The sequence below is a fragment of the Vespula pensylvanica genome, chromosome 12 (assembly GCF_014466175.1).
Source record: "Vespula pensylvanica isolate Volc-1 chromosome 12, ASM1446617v1, whole genome shotgun sequence".
In the NCBI taxonomy this organism is placed as follows: Eukaryota; Metazoa; Arthropoda; class Insecta; order Hymenoptera; family Vespidae; genus Vespula; species Vespula pensylvanica.
In genome coordinates, this window is record NC_057696.1 from 3,239,640 (window position 1) to 3,259,639 (window position 20,000).

The window sequence follows — 20,000 nt, forward strand, 5'->3', positions numbered from 1 at the left end:
TATATATATATATATATAGATCGTGGATAATATCGATGAAAATAAAAAAAAGTGAAATAAAATTCGTGAACGATCATTCGTATAACGATACAATTAATTATATTAATAGAGGATTATAATCCAATAGATATTAAATTAATATTAATTTCATGTGTACTAATCGTGTCATTGATTATATAATTAATTCATTATATCACTGATCGTTAATACTAATAAATATTATATCAATCTAACCTTCTTTGCTACAATTTTCATTATTGTTCATTCGAACAATATCCACCTATAAGGAAATCAGGTTTCTATGGTAAGGTGTAAAAGTAGGTCGTTCAAGGACGTTCTGTTTCGAAGATAATCGATTTTCTCTCTTTGTCTCTGTCTCTCTTTTCTCTCTCTCTCTCTCTCTCTCTTTTATCCGCGATCGATTTTCCTCGAAGGTCTCTCTCTTCTTGGATGCTGAAGGGAAGCAATCGAAGTGAACGAGCTTTCGTCTGGCAAAGGAGCAGCTAATGCCTCGACTACTTTCGCGGGCTCGGATCGAAGAGGATCGCAATAAATCGCGAGCTCCTTATCAATTCGACTGGCAGGCGAGCTCTTAACGGCTGTGGAAATCTACGCTCTTAGGAAAGTTAGGCGAGTTCTACTTTCCAAAGGTGATACGTTTTCGAGAGTCCTCCTGTTTCCCCTTAGAACCTCCTTTTTGTGGATCCTAATCTTATTTTACCTATTGAACTCCTTTTTCTTTTATATTATCTCGTATAAGAGAGAGAGAGAGAGAGAGAGAGAGAGAGAGAGAGAGAGAGATTACGAGTTTAATTAATCTTATCATTAATTAAATTTCTTATCTTTTATCAATGTTTTAAGTATATTTATCCTAGGATTAATTAATATTTTTAAAATGCTGATTAAAAATTATATAGAAAATAAGTAAGAGCGTATATAAAATGATCAAGTAATAATAATCGTCTTAGATTAATTCCTTATTTTTCGTATTATGGGATATCACATAGTATACTATCATTCGTATGAATTACTTAAAATATATATATATATATATATATATATATATATATATATATAATAAAATATAAATGATATGTAATAGTATAAAGTAGAGGATGTATTTTAATGTAATTAGAAATAATTTTGAAATTATTATCGAGGAGAAATTATTGTAAATATTTTAATCGTTAAACGTTCGATAGTTATTTTTTTGAGAAAAAAGGAAAATAAATGAAAAGGAAGAGTTAATTTATTTCACTTACGTCTATAGAAGATGCAAACGGTGCGTCTTTTCTCGAAAATGAACTTGCTAAATCTTCTATGTAGTTCTAATTAGTTCGAAAAACTTGGAAAAGATCAAAGAAGAAACCTGGAAGTTAGTGCTTATAGTGTACCAAGTACTCGTCGTTCGGTAAATGACTGACCTGCTCTTTAAGGGTGAAAAGCATAAATCCATATCTTAACGCTTCGGTGGTCGTTTCTAAGAGGGTTTGTTTACATCGAAGTTTGCTTTTTAAATATCTCGAATATTTTTAATACGTTTTAAATGTCATTATATATGATCCGAACAAAAATGTACATGTTTGAAACAAAAGCATTGAAAGTTATTTCGCTTTAAAATATTTACAAATATTAATTTAATTATTTCGTCCAATTATAGTATATAAATATCATACGATAATACCAGATAATCCAAACAAAAGTATCGAAGATTTAATTTAATCGTTTCGCGTAATTAGAGTATATAAATAATATTTATCTCATAATTTCATAAGTTTCCCTTTGTTAGAGGATTGTCTGTATAAATTTTTTGTTTTAAATGAATAATTTATAAATTTTATATATTTGTTTTTTTTCCTTTTTGTTTTTTCGTTTCAAATATTTATACAGTTCCAAATTCAGAATTTGTATTCAATTTTATTTGGACCGATTATTACAATATACTGACTATACATATGCATATATATATATATATATATATATATATATATACATATATACATACATGATTAATATAACAAATAATTATATAATAAATAAAGCAACCAATTGTAATATGTAACATTTTGTTCATTATAATATATAAAAAGAATTTACATAAAAATATCTACCCTTCGAATTCTTCAAAGGACAATGATAGTTAAAGGTAGAAAAATGGCTTTCATACTAAGTCAAGGAAGAATAAAAATAATAGAATGAACGATACAAAGGTTTAAGGTATACGGAAATTCAGCTCGTTCTTTGGAGTTTCGAGTTCTCTAAGGGTATATATAATAGGGGTCGGTAAAGGAGGTAAGTAAGTAAGTACGTTGATCGAAGGCAAAAGGGAAGGTAGATAAAAAAAGAAAAAGAAAAAAAAAAAGAAAAAAAGGGAATAGCGAAAAAAAGGGGGACGTAGAGTCGTGTAAGAAGAAGAGTAGAGAAACTAGCTAGCCAGTGGCGTCGCATCCTTTTCTCTCTATAAAAAAAAAATAATACATCTTTTTACGATTTTCTTCGTTTTTTTCATCCGAACATTCGAATAATCACCCCCCCAAAAAAAAAAAAATATAAAAATCATGTATCTCGTTCGACTAGAAGAAAGGAAATAATAATAAAATAATAAAAAAAAAGATTCTCCAACGTTCTCTTCGAACAAAAAAGAAAAAAAAGCTATGCTCCTATATTTTATAAAAACAATATTTAAAACGTGACAAAATAATATTCGTTCGTATGCTTTCACTTGTTTCATCTTTCAAAGATCCGAATAGATATATGGTATGAATGAGATAAAGAGAAAAAAAGATTGAAACCACGGTAGGACTTTGAGAGGAAGAGGAAGAAAAAGAAGAGGAAGAGGAAGAATAAAAAAGAAGAAGAAGAAGAAATCGTAAAAGAAGATGAGACAGATAAGTAGCCAGTAGCGTCGCATCGTTTCTTTGTAATTTTCGATTTAGTCTTAACGCCTGAGATAACGGCAGATAGATATTCTGGCCACGTAAGCTACAAGCTCGAATTTCCGCTTGCCGGAGGAATACGATCAGCGTCGAAACATCATAACGGCATACGTACTACGTGTTGTCTATATCGCCTCTCTCTCTTTCTCTCTCTCTCTCTCTCTCTCTCTCTCTCTCTCTCTCTCTCTCTCTCTCTCTCTCTATTTCTATCTCTCGTACTCTCGCGTTCTCGTCTGACCCCATTAACGTTGGTGGTCCGCATTATCGTCGCATTGATATTAGGTACGTACGTTTCTAAAAGCATCGAGAATAGAACATTGCTCGGGATCAAAGGCATTATCCAACGGATATTCGAGCCGATTATTATACTGACTTCGAGATCATTGAACATTGTGTTTCGAACGTTACGACTCTAAGGGATCGTTATAGAAACGAGTACGAGACATTATCAAATATATCTGATTCTACAATAAAATATATATTTCGATTATCGATATTATTAATTCCTCGATTAGTTTTCCAAGCAGATCTATTATTATTTACCTTCTCGTTCCGGCAACTTCGACGACCTTGCACCGGCTACGACTCCACCAGAACGGCGTCAATGTCCAATAGGAACTGCTAGCACTCCTGGCCCAACCTTCTTCTGGAAACAATAGGACCTGTAATAAAACAAGATAAATAAATGAATAAATAAAATAAAAACAAGTAATTTGCAGTAAGGAAGATTAATTACTATTTCATAAGCATAGAATATTATTGAAAGATTTACGATACGCGTATACACTAGAAAGAGTGCATTCTTTTCTATTCTTTTCTTTTCTCGCAACAATATTCTATGCTTTCGTTCAAAAACTTACCTTTTTTTATTATTGTTATTATTTTTTCTTTCTTTCCTTTTTTCTCCTCGTTGAGAACTTTTACTACCTGCACGTTTTTTTTTGAAATACTACTATCGCGTGCAAAATAAAAAGAGTAAGATAGATAGATGGATAAGAGAGAGAGAGAGAGAGAGAGAGAGAGAGAGACTAACATGCGAGTGGAATATTGAAATACCCTAGGGCCTCTCTCTCTCTCTCTCTCTCTCTCTGTCTTTCTGCTCTACAAACGTAAACGAGCTAGGGTAGTGAATGTACGTACGTACGTACGTACGTATGTATGTATGTATATATATATATATGTATATGTGTACGTGTTCTCGTAGATGTAAGTGCATACGGATTGTCAGAGAGTTACAGCAGCAGTACCAGCACGTTTCAGGCATCGCGCTTCACGAAACCTGCTTGCACAATGTTCCCTTACTCGGTGCTCGCCTTTTGTACTCCATCGTTCGCCAAAGACGAACGAAAAGAAAGAAAGCCTTTTCAATTTCTTCGACGCGTGACTTTCGAATTTCTCCTATGATCACTCGATGAAGGTATCGAGTTATCTTTGCACGTACCAAACGAACACAAAGAGTGCCCGAAGAAGAAAATAGATCTTTTTTTTCTATTTGCTATTTTTTCTTTTTCGTTTCTTCTTCGGATCTTTTTTTTTTTTTCTTTATCTTTCTACCTTCGATCTTATCATCTCTTTTAATTACGTCCAATTGTTTCTTGAAAATAGTTTCCTGTTGTTGAGTTTGATCGAATTCATGGAGTTTTATTTTATTCTATTCTATTCTGTTTTGTTTTGGATTATTTCATTTTTTCCTTTTTATTTTCTCCGATATAACTTCTTTAACCACGTCGAATTAAAAATATTTCCGTCGTTTTTAAAATATTTCCCTTGTTGTTGATCGAGTCGATTGGATATTGGGTGATATCTTTTTTTTCCTTTCGTTTTTTGTTCTTTTTTGTTTGTTTTTTTACTTTTTGAAACCGTGGGACACGTAACATGGTTAATATATAAGGGTAATCTGTTCGATCTAAACCATACGATAATTACGTAAGTTAAAAGAAAAATATTTAGATCGATTAGAATCTATAAAGAGTATATATCGATGATACGATTTCCTATTATCCAATCGAACGACCTGTTAGAGATTATTGAACGTTTAATGCGCATGTTGCGATATTTATTAAAGAGAATCGAATGATAGTTCTGTCAACGTAACGATTTGTTCCAAGAAAAACCTTTATTCGATCAGCCGTCAAAGAATCACCAATCGAAACGTTTTAAAACAAATATCGAGTAACAACTTCGAGGAAGCAAAGTTTGTACGATATATCGAATTCGTCATATTTACTCAATATATTTACAATAACGGATCGGATCAAAGTAAAACGAGATAAATAATCTCGATCTTGTTAAAAGAAAGAAAGAAAGAAAGAAAGAAAGGGAAAAAAAAATGTCGTCTATCTTTATCGCGAAACCCATTTCGCCTCGCTCGCGCGCATTTGCTTCGCCTTACTACGACGGATATAAAAGGGGGGAGAAAAAAAGAAGAAAAAGAAGGAGAAAAAAAGGAAAAGAAGAAAAAGAGAAAAGAAAGAGAAAAAAAGAGAGAGAGAAATAGAAAGAGACTCGTTCTGCATCGAATATTTTCTTCGTGTCAGCGACTTTCCTTAACGTTTCGACTTTCCGGTAATCTCGGGTCTACTAGGGCGAATACTGCTCGAAGTTATGCCAAGTCGAGAATTTTCATCAGTCAAGCAAGATTCATCGAGGAAAGAGGATGAAGGAGTAGAAAAAGGGGTGGGATATGGGCTCGAAGAAGAGGAGATGGAAGGGAGTTGAGGAGTTGGGGGAAAACGGAAGAAGGGGTTGGAGGGTGCTTGATCGAATCCCGAATTACCGCAGGATGTCTCGTTGCCAAAACTTCTTAATTCGTCGTTTTGGGACGACAGAACGAAAACGGCTGGAAGGAAGAGGCTTCGAAGACGATTTACTCTCTGCAGTAGGCGATGTTAAAGAGAAGGAGGAAGAGGAGGAGGAGGAGGAGGAGAAAGACGACGAAGAGGAGGGTTTGAAGAGAGAACGAGGGTGAAACACGTAGCAATGCACGTCGCGATTTTATCGACTCCCATGGAATTGCATTCGGCCCACGTAAACAGAAATATCCAGAGAGAGATAGAGAGAGAGAGAGAGAGAGAGAGAGAGAGAGAGAGAGAGAGAGAGAGAGAGAGAGAGAGAGAGATCCTGGCACAAGACCCTTTTATCCTCTATACCTTTTCCCAAGTTCTGCAAGATTTAACAAATTCGTAAGAGAGAGAGAAAGAGAGAGAGAGAGAGAGAGAGGGAATTTGGTATATCGGTAGGGACTTTCTTCGAACGAAATAACAAAGTACTTTTATCGGAATTTTCAAGTTAATCTCTAACGCGACACCGTCGTTTTTTCAAATCGATCGAAACTCGATCTCGTCGATATATAATTTTTGTTGATTCGATCGATAAATGTATTATTATCTCTAGATTTAGAGATATTATATCCTTCGAATAAATGTTTTATAAGACGAATAGAAACGATGATATAAATAGAACGTGAGGGAAAAGTGAGAAGGACGCTAAAAAATAACGAAGGACACTGTCGGACGGTATTGTAGCATTATTCAAGAGGACTCTTTTCATAGTTGTTCCAGGTAGATCTCGACGAGACAGCTTTTCTCGGTGTTCGGAACATTCACAAATCGAAAACGTGAAAGCCGACGCGGTTAGAAATCCAGCTAGTGTGTGGCTCCGGTCGGTAAAGTATTCAGAGACCCGGAAACAATCCCAATGAACTAACTCGGAGCTCTACCTGCCAATTATTTGCTCGCCAACTACCATCGAAATTCGCGTGATTACGACTGTATTTTCGTACGTTTCAATCCGCGGATGCACGACCATCGCCATTATCGGTAGTACCACTACCACCACCATCGCCATTACCGCTACCATCACCGATCGATTCGATTTCGCACGGACGGACGGCACCGATTATCCAGACCGTTTCCCGGAAACGTTTATTTTTCGAAACAGCTCAGCTACGGTTACGGTGAGAGAACGCAAACAGCATTTAAAAATTCTAAACGGTGAAATAGTATTTCATATACATGTATATGTATATGTATATGTATATATATAGAGAGAGAAAGAGAGGATACACACGTATACTTATGTCTATATATTTGGTACGTACGTACCAATCGAACGAACCAGATTTAATCGCTATGGAAAAAGATTATTTCAAAAACCGTTTATCATACTTTTATAACTATACGAAATTACCAGTTGGAGTGTCGTTGAGTTATCCTGTTATTGCATTCGAAGGAACAATTTCCACGTGTGAATTGCATTTAGAAATGCAATTATTGCACATTAACCGTGCGAGAGCGGCGTAAATTCGGTTGCATCTTAAATGCTAGCCCATCCGTTGAATACGTACTTAGTTATTTACTTACTTACTTACTTACACTCCGAAACACGAATATCTACTTTAAGGATTTAATTAAATTAACTTAAATAAGTAAACTAACGAAATTGTATTAAAATCGTGCGTTTCATGAAAAAGCATTATCTTCAATAGCGATTGAGACGCTTTTATCTTCTTTCCTTTTTCTTTTTTTCGTTGAAATAATAATTTATTCCTTTTTTTCATACTTTCCAACGTCATTAAATTCGTGTTACTCATTAACGCGTTAAATGCAATCCTTTATAAAAATCAGTAGGTAAAACTTACGAAAAAAAAGAAAAAGAAAAAAAAACAAAACCAAACAAAAAGAAAAGAACTCTCATTCATTTAAACCTACTGCCTAAACTCTCTTCGTTAATACGATAGCACGCATGCTTTTCAATGTATGCATACACACACACACACACACACACACATTCAATGGCTCGAACATAGAAAGTTGAGAAAAGACTCCGAAGGTTTTGCACCCTCGTGATTTCGACAAAGTCTACTACGTTCGTGTTGCCTCCCTGTTGAGCTCTTTTCAAAACGCGAGATTCGTATACGTTTACTCATACACACATACACACGTGCATACATACGTACATACCCTACGTCGTACATTCATACATCTATGTGCATTTGTATAAGGGTATAAATACGCGTATAGATGTATATACATACGTTGCGTACTAAATGAAAATAATTACGAAAATACCCTTGGCTTGGATATCTCAAAGGGAAAGAGAAAGAGCACACGCAATTACGAATATTGCTGGGTCTGTAAACCGATGCTGACTCGGTCCATATCACCAGTCCGAGTATAGTTGCTTCGTTTCATCTAATACATTCGCGGCTTGCCTTGACTCTGTTCATCCCTCCCCCTCCTTCTTCCAGCCGCTAACCAACCAACCTGTACAACCCCATTGAAATAACCATAACATTCACCTACCATGTTCTCTCTACGTTTCCATAAAAAAAGAAAAGAAAAAATAGCAGCAAGAGAAAAACAAATTTTTAACGAAGAAATGGACGATAAGCAGACACGCGAATCGTCTGCTTCTAATTCGTAACAAGAACAAGTAGATTTAAAAAAAAAAAAAAAAAGAGGAGAGAAAGCTACGATAAAGATTTAATAAAAAAATGTTTCGATGAAGAATAAGATCAAGATTTTTTAATCTTCCCTTTAGATTGCTACGATAAAGGCGGAGAATGAAAGATAAAGAAGTAAGCAAATAAATAAATAATTGAATAAACAAACGTATAAAAGCTGAATAACTCTCGACCTTCAGTTTCGTAGATATCAAATCTTTTTTCATTGGACAGAAAGACTTCTTTCCTCTTGTAAATAATTACACAGATTTTCAATTAAAGTTATTTCATTGTGAATTAAAGTTTCCTATGTATTTTTCTTTACAATGCTATTTCGTAAACACACACACACACACACACACACAATGCTTCTTATTTTACTTTATAATAAAAAACATTAACGAAGAGAAAAGCGTCGAAATCGATGAAACATTGAATCTTAACGAATCGTTTCATTTTTTATTTAAAAAAAAAAAACAAAAAAAGGAAAAGAACAAATCCATTCCCGTCGAATGAACAAAAAAAAAACAGAATAATAATAAAAGCAATAATAATAATAATAATGATGATAATAATAATAATAATAATAATAATAATAATAATAAAACATGCATATATAAAATTAATTGAATTCAATTTACTCTACGCCGAATACGAAACAAAAGGGGGAAAAAAAAAGAAAAAAAGAAAAAGAAAAATGGAGATATAAAAACAGTACAGGTAATTTCGAAAATCGGTGCTGGTTAAAAGAATGAATTAAATATCGCGTTAAATAGTTCGCGAATATGAAAGAGGGGCTTGTAAAAAAATTCGAACCGTCCGAATTTTGGCATTAGCTAATACACCGACTTACGAAAACTCTCTTGTAATTCTCATAGTTTTCGTGGTGCACACGTATGAAATAATAATGATTAAAAAAAAAAGAGAGAGAGAGAGAGAGAGAGAAAAGAAAAAGAAAAAAAAAAAAGAAAAAAGAGAAGAAGAGAGAGAGGGAAAAAAAGAAAGTAGAAAATAAAATAAAATTGTAGGATACGATTCGAGAAGCGAACACAAACGTGTTGCCTCCTGGCAAACTTTTTTCCCCCTTCCACCATTTTCTCCCTATTTTCGTTTCTCTTTTCACGCGCATCGCAATGCACCCTCCTCGTTTCGTTTTCCCTTCCGTATTCTATTCCTATATATCTATATATATATATATATATATATATATATATATATATATAGAGAGAGAGAGAGAGAGAGAGAGAAAGATATATGTGTGTATATATATAAGTCTGCTGTCTATCTATCTATCTATCTACGTGTATGTGTACGTATGTGTCTACATGTGTGCAAAAGTCTGGTACATCGAAAATTACATAGTACGTTTTGAAAGAACTAGACGGGTAGAGTGGCGTCGTAGCTAGTGAAAAGAATAAAAAGAAAGCGGAAAGAGAAAAAAAAAAGAAAGCGACGTTTTAACGTTAACGATTTTTTTTATATATATATATATATTTTTTTTTCTTGTTTAATTTAATAAACAAAAGTATAAATACCAACATACGAACTCTCTCTCTCGATTGGTACGTTTTTTTGCAAATTCTTAAACAATACTAACGAAAACTTTAAGGTCATCGTTGATCGTTGGATCGTCGTAAAAGTTGCTGACGTTGAAAAAAAAAAAAATAAAAAATAAAAAAAAAGGTAAAAGAAAAAAAAAAACAGAAAGGAAAGGAAGGACGACTAGGACGATTATAACTCTTCGTTAATAAACGTAGCCAGTGAAAAATCGTGCTATATGAAACTTCATCAACTATTTTTCTTTATTTTTCCCTCCGTTGTATCTTTTCTCTTTCTCTTCGTCGAGTTATTCCCGTAACGAAAAGAAAAGAGATTTAAAAAAAAAAAAAAAAAGAAGAAGAGAAAGAAAAAAATGGGAAAGTAGAGGATAAAAAATCCCAACAATTTCAGAATAAATTTGATGCAATTTCATCGAATCAACTACAGTCCTAATTAATCCTCGTGCTTCTTTATATATATATATATATATATATATATATATATATATATATAATTTTTTCTTTCTTCAACTATTTTAGAGTATATATATATATATATATATATATATATAGAGAGAGAGAGAAAGAGAAAGAGATATGGATGTTGCTGATTGGTCGATGGTTGAAGTAAAATCAAGACTAGACGATGCTGATGAGTATGTTCGATTATGCGAGTAGACCGACGACGACAACGACTACGACGGGTCGCGTTTATATCAAACTGAATGCCACTGATTGAATAAGTGGATCTCATGCGAGGCCGGCTCGTCATCATGTCCCTTCTCTCTTCTCTCTCTCTCTCTCTTCTCTCGTTCGCGATTTTACCTCGTCATTGCTTCTCCTCTTCGGTATCAACCTAGCTACTGTCATTCACCTACGCTTCTCTCCTTCCTTTTCTCGACACCGTCAATGTCGTTTGCACGACCTATCTCATATCGTTCTCTCTCTATCTCGCTCTCTCTACTTCTATCACATATCCATTCCATTCCGTTCCATTCCATTTCATGGAAGTGACATTAAAATTCTTTAAAATTCTAGAAACAGAAACGCGATTCGGAAACGATCAATTATTTCTAATAAATTTCCTATTTTTCTCTCTCTTTTTCTTGTTTTATTTATTTCTTTTTTTTCCTTCTTTATTTCTTTTTTTTTTTTTTTTATATCACATTACGACAACAATATGAAGTGTTTTCATTTAGATAATTGAAAGAGAGAAAAGTACGATAGAACAGTACACCGACGTATTTCCACGTAGACGTATTATTATTTAATAAGGTATAACTATTCAACCGTAACGTTAATAACTTAGCTACATTTTAATTTCGATGTGTGATATATATATATATATATATATATATATATATATATAAAAATTATCGAATCTAATAATCGTAAATTTTACGACGATGTTTCAAAGTTGATATTCGTAAAAAAGACGTGAAATTATTTCTGTATTTTTCTCTTTTCTTTCTTTTAACTTTCTTTTACTTAACGACGATTTCTTGTGCGATTTGGAAAAAGAGAAAGAAGGGAAAAAAGAAAAAAGAAGCAAAGAAAAGAAAAGAGAAAAGAGAAAAGAAAAAAGAGAAAAAGCCAGATAAGAAAAGACGAATGGTTAAAGTCCTAGGGGAAAATACTCTCTGGATTGAAATATTCTACGAGAGTCGAAACGCTTAAATCGACAATAGTGATGGAAACCACGGTTGATTTTCAAAAGCACCGAGGAGAGAAATTCTCATCGTACCATCGAACCTAAATAAGCTGAAGATCCGTATCTCGTTAACGTTCTTCGACATTGTTCGATATATACTATTCCATCCGCTTATACGATCGCACGAGATTTTAGTTGAGAGAGAAACTAGAAAGAGCAAGAGAGAGAGAGAGAGAGAGAGAGAGAGAATGAGAAGATAGATTCCGATGAATAACCTGATTAAACGATGGTCGCCTCTCGAAAAGTCCATTACGATAATCTTGATCCGATTTTCCATAATACTTGCCGAAGTAGATGAATTCAAGCTATCCACGCGAGCACGTTTATTCCGAACCCTTCAAACTCCATAACCCCTCCCATAACCTCATTGCATCTCGCAACTGTTCTACCACCCTTCTTCGATCCATCGTTTCACGTGTCTTCGACGTAAAGTGATTATTTCGCTACGAATAAAGACTATTATTACTCGAATGAGAAAAGCAAATTTTTCGAAGTTATTTGACGATAACTTTTGATCGTATCGAACAGAAAAAGAAAGAAAAAGAGAGAAAAAGACGAACTTGTATTTCTTCCAACAATAATTTTTATTAAAATCCTCTTATATCTTCATATCGGAAATTGAAATAAAAATATTTAATTCTTGATTTATGATATATATATATATATTTTTTTTATTATTCTCTTAAACAATCGAAACAGTGAAACTAATGGATGTAATCTCTCGTGATATTAAAATTGTACGAAAAATCGTAATTTATTTTTTTTTTCTCATTTTAAATATGAATTCTTATACGTGGATCGAAAAAAAGAAAAAAGAAACAAAAAAAAAGGGGAGAAAAATAAAACTTGTGATTTGAGAGGGTGGTGGTCTTTGCAAAGACGTCTGTCCAATCCGGTCGCGTTGACAGTGACTACTGCAGCCTTTTTACGACAACACCACGCGCGACCAGACGTCAGCACGACATTTATTTTTCTCCTGGCAAACACCATCCCAGTTCTACCCCTATATCCCCATCCCTATCCCCATCACCATCCTCATCCCCGTCACAGTTCTCGTCCTCGTCCCCACCATTTCTCTTTCTCCATTTCTTTCTCCTTTTCTAACTATCTCTTTCTCTTTCTCACTGTCTAGCTCACACCCTCTCACGTCATCTTACTCGTTTTCCTGGATTTTTCGTGACATTATTCTTACACGCGACTCTTTTTACGAGCAAAATTTTTCCGGACGTCGTCGCGACTGCTCGTTTCTTTCACCCCTATATGTGAATTTCCCTTCAAGTTATCCATATATATATATATATAGGTATTTGTATAATGCGTATTATATATGTGTGTATATAACTTGGACCTAACTTAGATCGTTACGCAGACATATATCGGACAAACTATTCTTTCAACATGAAAAATATTTTATAGCCAAGCCTGAACAATATTTATTCGAAAAATGATTCGATCGATTTTTTATACAAACGCACATACACACATATGTATATATTAAAAAAAAAAAAAAAAAAGAGAAAAAAACAGAAAATGATTCGACTGACGTAACGATCTCGACAAAAAATAAAAAATAAAAAATATATATGTAATATTACAATCTGAGTTACACTCTATACGTGGTATGTAATGACAGAAAAAAAAAAAGGAAAAAAAAACAAAAATGAAGCTAGAAAAATTTGAAAGAGAGAAACGCGTACGATATTTTTCGAACGATTATTATCAGAAAAATTGTTCTATTCGAAATACAAATCCAAAATGAATGGGAAGTTAGGGGGGAGGAGAGGGTGGTTCGAGGACGGAAGTGGATCGAGGTATTCTTCCATGTTAAAACGAAATAGAAAGAAAAATGGAAAGAGAAAGATAGATAAAGAAAAAGAGAAAAATACATTCAAAGGAAAAATATTTGGAGAGAATTTCCTTAGTTTTTCTTTTGGTTTCAATTGCCGTTTGAAAATTGACGAACGAATTTGTATTCCATTCTATTCTTATGCCGATCTCTAGCGCTTGTTTTACTTTGCCGACTATATAACTACTTTTAAAGCAATAAGAGAGAGAGAGAGAGAGAGAGAGGGTGGGGAAGAGAGGGTGAAGGGACAGAGAGAGAGAGAGAGAGAGAAAGAGAGAGAGAATTTCGAATAAAATACGAGTATCGAGTCGGCATACAAACAGGAAGCTATTAAAAGCGAGAGCAGGAAGTAGTTTTATATCGATAGGCTATTATCGATAAAATTCTTATCGAGTAGTGGTCGAAAGGATCGTACGAACTAAGAAGAACCATAACGAAACGGATAGAGTGAATATTCTCAATATGTATATATGTATAAATAAGTGTGTGTGTATGTGTGTGTGTGTGTGTGTGTGTGTGGATATTTTATCGATACACTCTGTTTTTATCGACTTGTTTGCGTTTCGACTGCATAGCCCGTTATTTCATAGTTATTTGAAGTCGAAAGTAAACTCGTCCGCGAAATTCCGATTCATGACATATAATCTCTATCCTTCTCCCTTTTTCTTGTTTTTCTTTTCTTTTTATCTATATAAATTTGCCAGAGATAAAACATACAGAAAGATTTTTTTTAGAAAAAAAAAAAAAAAAAGAAAAGAAAAGGAAGAAAGAAATCTAAGTAAATACATAAATATTTCTCTTTGTTAAAATAACGCAATGAAACAAATTTTGATTAAATTCATATAATAATATTGTTCCTAAGTTATTGTACATAGGTGTATATAACGGAGCTGATTAAACAAGAAGAAAGGAAAAAGGAAGAAACTAAAACTTGGATAACTTTTATAAAATTGTAATATGAAAGATATGATATATACAGGTACATCTAACATAAAAAGTAAAGGAATGTGAAATAGACAATAATAAATGTATACATATATATGATAAAATAATAAATACTATAATAAATATCTCCGAGCTTAAACGGAACAAATAGAAACAAATCTAATCGGATTAAACGTAACTATCTAGACGTACAAGAATTCACCTGACCGATTTTATTTTCCGAGTAATACTTCCGATTTGAATAGTCGCGAGAGACAGAAAGAGAAAGAGAAAAAGAGAAAGAAAGAGAGAGAGAGAGAGAGAGAGAGAGAGAGAGAGAAAGAGAAAGAGAGAGACAGAGGGTGGACAATCGAGCGTACGACTTTAGTGACATGCAATTCCCCGCCTTAATTTCGGAAAATCCTGTTCGGATACACGCGGTCTGTACGTTAAAGCGTGCGAGTCGAGTCTGAAAGTGGTGGGAGGCGAACAGTGAGTGGGTGGGAAGGAGAAAGGGAGGAAGGGAGGAAGGGAGAGTTTTGGATGAGAGGACGAGGGTGGTCGGAGGGAAGGATGAAGGGAGAGAGGAAGAGGATGGTGTACGAGTGAATGATAGCTCGCGTGCTATTCACGCAACCGGCTTGTCCGCGTTGCGCATGGATATGCCGACTAATCCGATAATCTGCCGGTTCGGTCCATTGGCCCAGCATCCTCCCCCCTCTCTCTCTCTCTCTCTATGTTTGCGTGTGTCTCTCCTTCTCTCTCTCTCTCTCTCTCTCTCTCTCTCTCTCTCTCTCTGTCTGTTTCTGTCTGTCTGTCTCTGTCTCGCTCTCTGTCTGTCTGTCTGTCTGTCTCTGTCTCTTTGTCTGTCCGTCCATCCGTCTCTCTCTTTCTGTCTCTACCTATCTCTGTCTCTCTCGTACACTATCCGTAGGTATATCCCGTCTTCCTCCATACGTCCATGTCCCACGCGTCTATATACATTTCGGCAAATTCAGTTGCTCTTATCGTGACAGGACCAAAACGTTTCACGTTACACGCGCAGCTTTAAAATGCTTTTCAACCTCCTGCAGGCTTGAATTTCGAATTTCTGGTCTATACCGAAAATATCGGCCCGAATACATATATCCCCGCCCCGATTTCGTTACTCCCATTAATTTGTTCCGTTTCTTTCTCCTCTCTCTCTCTCTCTCTCTCTCTCTCTCTCTCTCTCTCTCTCTCTCTCTCTCTCTTTTATGTTTTTTTTTGGTTGCCATTTTCGTTTCTCTGTTTTGTTTTTATTCCTTTTCCTATTTTTTATTTCACTTTTGCCTAAGTCGAACGAGTTATTCGTTTGGTTCGTTGTTCCATTTGTTTTCTTTTTTTCTTTTATTTTCTTTTTCTTTTTTTTTAATGCGTCCATGTGGATCTTCGGAGGATGAAAAAGTGAAAAGAGATGCGAAGAAACGTGTGTATATATATATATATATATATATATATATATATATATATATGTATATATTATTTTTCTTTGGACATCTTTCCTTCCTTCGTTTTTTTCTTTCAAGTTCAAATGGGATAAATGGCTCGTTTTAATTTGTTATTTTATATGATTATGTAAATGAGGCTGAAAAAATGAAAAACGTTATAAAGAAATATATTATCTTTCTCTAGAGAGACGCAGAGAGAAAGAGAGAATATATTAAAGAAATCTTGCCTTGTTTCTTTTTGTTCGTTTTATTTTATTTATTTATTTATTTTTTTTTTCAAATCAGATGATACTCGTCCTTATTTTTAATATTTTACGTATTTATTCGAATGCTCGAAAGATAATAAAAAGTGAAGAAAAATATGAAGGAAATGTAATATTGTTCTTTTGAGAAGAGAATATTAAGGACGAATTGTTTCAATTTTTTATAAATGGAAATAAACGACGAAAGAAATGCAATATTTCACGAAACCAAAAGAGAGAGAGAGAGAGAGAGAGAGAGAAAATATAGAAATAGAAAAATCGTAGATTATTGTAGAGAATTGTAAATCTTGAGAAGGTTCGAGTCAAAGACGTTTCTGTCGTCGTAGCAATCCTCAGATACTATTCCGAATGTCCTTAGAGGATTGATTTAGAGTTAAGCTACGGATCGTTTGCGGATTGCTCTCTCGATATATATCGAGACGTTCCGATTCGCAGCATCTGCTTGTCAGCATGAAATATTAGCGAGCTTTCTCTGGGATCGCTAAGCGTAACATGCTAGGACCTACATTTCAAATCGACGTATAGGATTAGAAGACACAATCGGCATATATACTATACAACTTCGAATTTCGTGCGATAATTCTCTATGCTGTAGAGTTAATCCTATTATAAATCAAATACGAGCTCGTTTGGCTATCGTTTCTAATCAGTAACGATATCAAATAAATGATATATGTATATATGTATATATATATATAACTATGCATTGTAGAAAACATATCATGGTGAAATAATCAATCTTTTTTTTTTCTTTTTTTTTTCTTTTTTCTTTCTTCTATGACATTTGACATTCATTCGTAAATGCATCGAACAGTCGAATCTTTTTCTTTTTTTTTTTCTTATTCTTTCGTTTCTTTTTTCTTTTTTCTTTATCTTTTCTTTTTTTTCATTGTACAAATCCACATTTTTGTATGCAAATATTTCCATTGGAAATATATTGAAGTAAGATGCATCGATTTTTCTTAATAATTCATAATACAGATATATATGTATTTGCACTCTGTAAATAAGGAAGTTTAATAAAAAAAAGAAGAAGAAAAAAAGTGCATTTTCAAGTCGCATCATTGTACTTGAGACATGCAAACTCTTAATTCTTTGAAAATCTCAATTATGACACATAAGCAAAACCATCCGTCGCAATCTGAAAGCTTGATACGACCTCGAAGATATATGAGCTTCGTGTAATAACGGAAGATCGATCGGTTTGCATGTGAAATTGAATTTACGCTTAATATCCGTTATCCATAAAGCGTCGTTTCGCTTGTCAGACTGCAATGAAAGCTATAGAATTCTCGATCAAGAGTGGTTTCAAAAGAAAGTAACAAAAAAGGACTCGTTACGGTTCGTGAGCTTTTATTTTTTACGATCTTTTTTATTTCTTTCTCTTTCTTTATTTTTTCTTTTTCTTTTTTTTTTCACCCGTTTGCTTAGGAACGAATCGAATAGAAAATAGCAAGAAAAAGAAGAAAAAAAAAAAAAGAAAAACACAAAGAGAAGAAAAAAAAAGAAGAAACAAGAAATCATTTTACCGTTTACGATTTTACGATTCGCGAAATTTTTGCGGATTTGCGCAAAGTTCTATTCACCTGCTGTCTCTTTTCTCCCCCACTTTTTCTTTTTCTTCTTTTTTTTTTTTGTTCCTTTCCTTTTTTGATTCACCGCGACTAGTAGTTCATACCTTGACTTCAGTTCTAACTGGAAAATAATGTAACTGGAAAACAAACTATATATGTATAGTACACACGCATATTGTATACAAATATACACACATGCTACGTACGTATATGCACGTACATATATATATATATATATATATATATATGTATGTATGTATATATACAAGTGTACTATAACCATACTACACGTTGAATGTTCTACTCTGTGTACATTGCGGTACGTTAATTAAAAGATCCGACTGTCGCGTTAATGCAGTAATCCTGCTTGCCCGTCATTATCCTCTCTAATCAACGGACGACTCTACGTCAAATTTATTCGACCTATTTCTTGTATTCATCCGTAGCAAATTCGGATGTCGGGCACGAACTAATTATTTTTTACGGTCAAACAACATTTTTCTTCGTTTCGATGAGATCTTCGATCTTTTTCATTCTCCTTTTGTTTTCTTCTTCTTCTTATTTTTCCTTCTATTATCCCTTTTCGTTTTCTATTTTCAATTCTTTCATTCCCACATTCCGATGTGTTCTCTCGTTATTCTCTAAAATTAAATTGAAAAAGGAAAAATAGAAGGAAGGAAAGAATAAGTAGGAGGACAAAAGCGAAAGAAGAATATAAATAATATTTAAAACATAATATTACTCGGCGTAGCAGCAGCCGAATGGTATTTGAAAAATTCGCATGAGATTTCATATTGGAAATGATATCAAACGAAAGAGCCAAGAATTTTTACATTCTCGTCGATATTCGATATCTCGTTGCTGAGAGGAGAAATATTATGTGGAGTACATATTTTTTTTCTTTCTTTCTTTCTTTTTCTTTTCTTTTCTTTCTTTCTTTTTTTTTTTTTTTTTTTTTTAATATAAATAAACCGACCGACAGACCGACCAACTTCATATTTTTCAGGTACGTTCAACGCGTTCACGAGAGTTCTCTCTCATTAATCATTCCCAACGCGAATCTCCGTACGTACATTGTCATAAAAAGAGGAAAAAAAAGAAGAAAAAAAAATATTAAATATCCCATTAAATCAAAAAACCCATACATATACCATAGTACGATCGATCCTAATGAATATTCATGAATGTGTGTAGGATGTAACTGATATATCGTATTTCGAATAAGTTTGCTCCTACATTAAAACAGATGAGAGTGATCTCCCGAAACGAAAACTATCGATTTTATTCTGGCAATGATTTACATACGATCGTAATGAATATATAGTAGATATACAAATACGAATGTTACAATTATTACAGATATACAAACGATATCTTTCTACGTGGATAATATCGTTAATACGGATGATATTTTAACGAAGAAAATTACATACACGTTAAGAAATTCAATCTCGACTTAACCCAATGCTATCATAGTGAAAACCACACAAGAGAGAGAGAGAGAGAGAGATAGATAGAAAGATAGATAGAGATAGAGAGATAGAGAGAGAGAGAGAGAGAGAGAGAGAGAGAGAGAGAAAGAGAGAGAGAGTCTTTCATAGGTCACAACCAAGACCACGTGTAGGTTGAATTGCACTTTGAAATTAGTCCAGGTTTGAAACCCTTTAGGTTTCTCATGGCCGAGCTCCAAGCACAAGGACATTTGATGCCGCACTTACCGTGATTCCTAGTCTCTGGTAATACGAAGCAAAGTGAGAATACCATGAAAAACACGAGTTTTAGGCCTTCGATGTTCTCTTCGAACTGTGTACGTGAACTTTGAATGTGCAACACATACAAAAGTGAATAGAAAGAGAGAAATATATCTTACAGAGAAAGAGAGGGACGGATAGAGAGATAGAGAGATAGAAAGAGAGAGAGAGAGAGAGAGAAATTCAGGATGGATCGAGAGAGCGAAGCAGAAGGATATTGTCGCCTACGAAATCGTCCAACATCCATCTCGGTTAGCAACGATCCGTCGGGAACGATGGCGTCACGTACGAAAGACATCGACTTCGAGCTAGGAAACCAGAGATCCATTTGTCAGAGAGAACGTCTCTCCGGCTTTTGGAGAACGTGATAACGTCGGAAGTACGTTTCCCAACTTAAACCTGCCTTTCTCTACCTTTTTTATTTTCTTCTCTTCTCTTTTCTTTTCTTTTCTTTTCTTTTCTTTCCTTTTCGTTTTTTCTTTTATTCTCTTCTCCCTTCTCTCCTTTTTTCTTTTCCTTTCTTCTTTACTCCTTCTTTTCTTGCC

The 20,000-nt window shown here is 34.0% G+C and overlaps 1 protein-coding gene across 1 annotated transcript in view; it reads right to left on the reverse strand.

The window, feature by feature from the left end:
* Positions 1-20,000, reverse strand: part of LOC122633532 — a 54,323-nt gene that overhangs the window by 12,843 nt on the left and 21,480 nt on the right. The window contains exon 2 of the mRNA XM_043821504.1: positions 3,480-3,598. Coding sequence (XP_043677439.1) covers positions 3,480-3,598 — 119 coding nt within the window. The remainder of the gene's footprint in view (positions 1-3,479; positions 3,599-20,000) is intronic.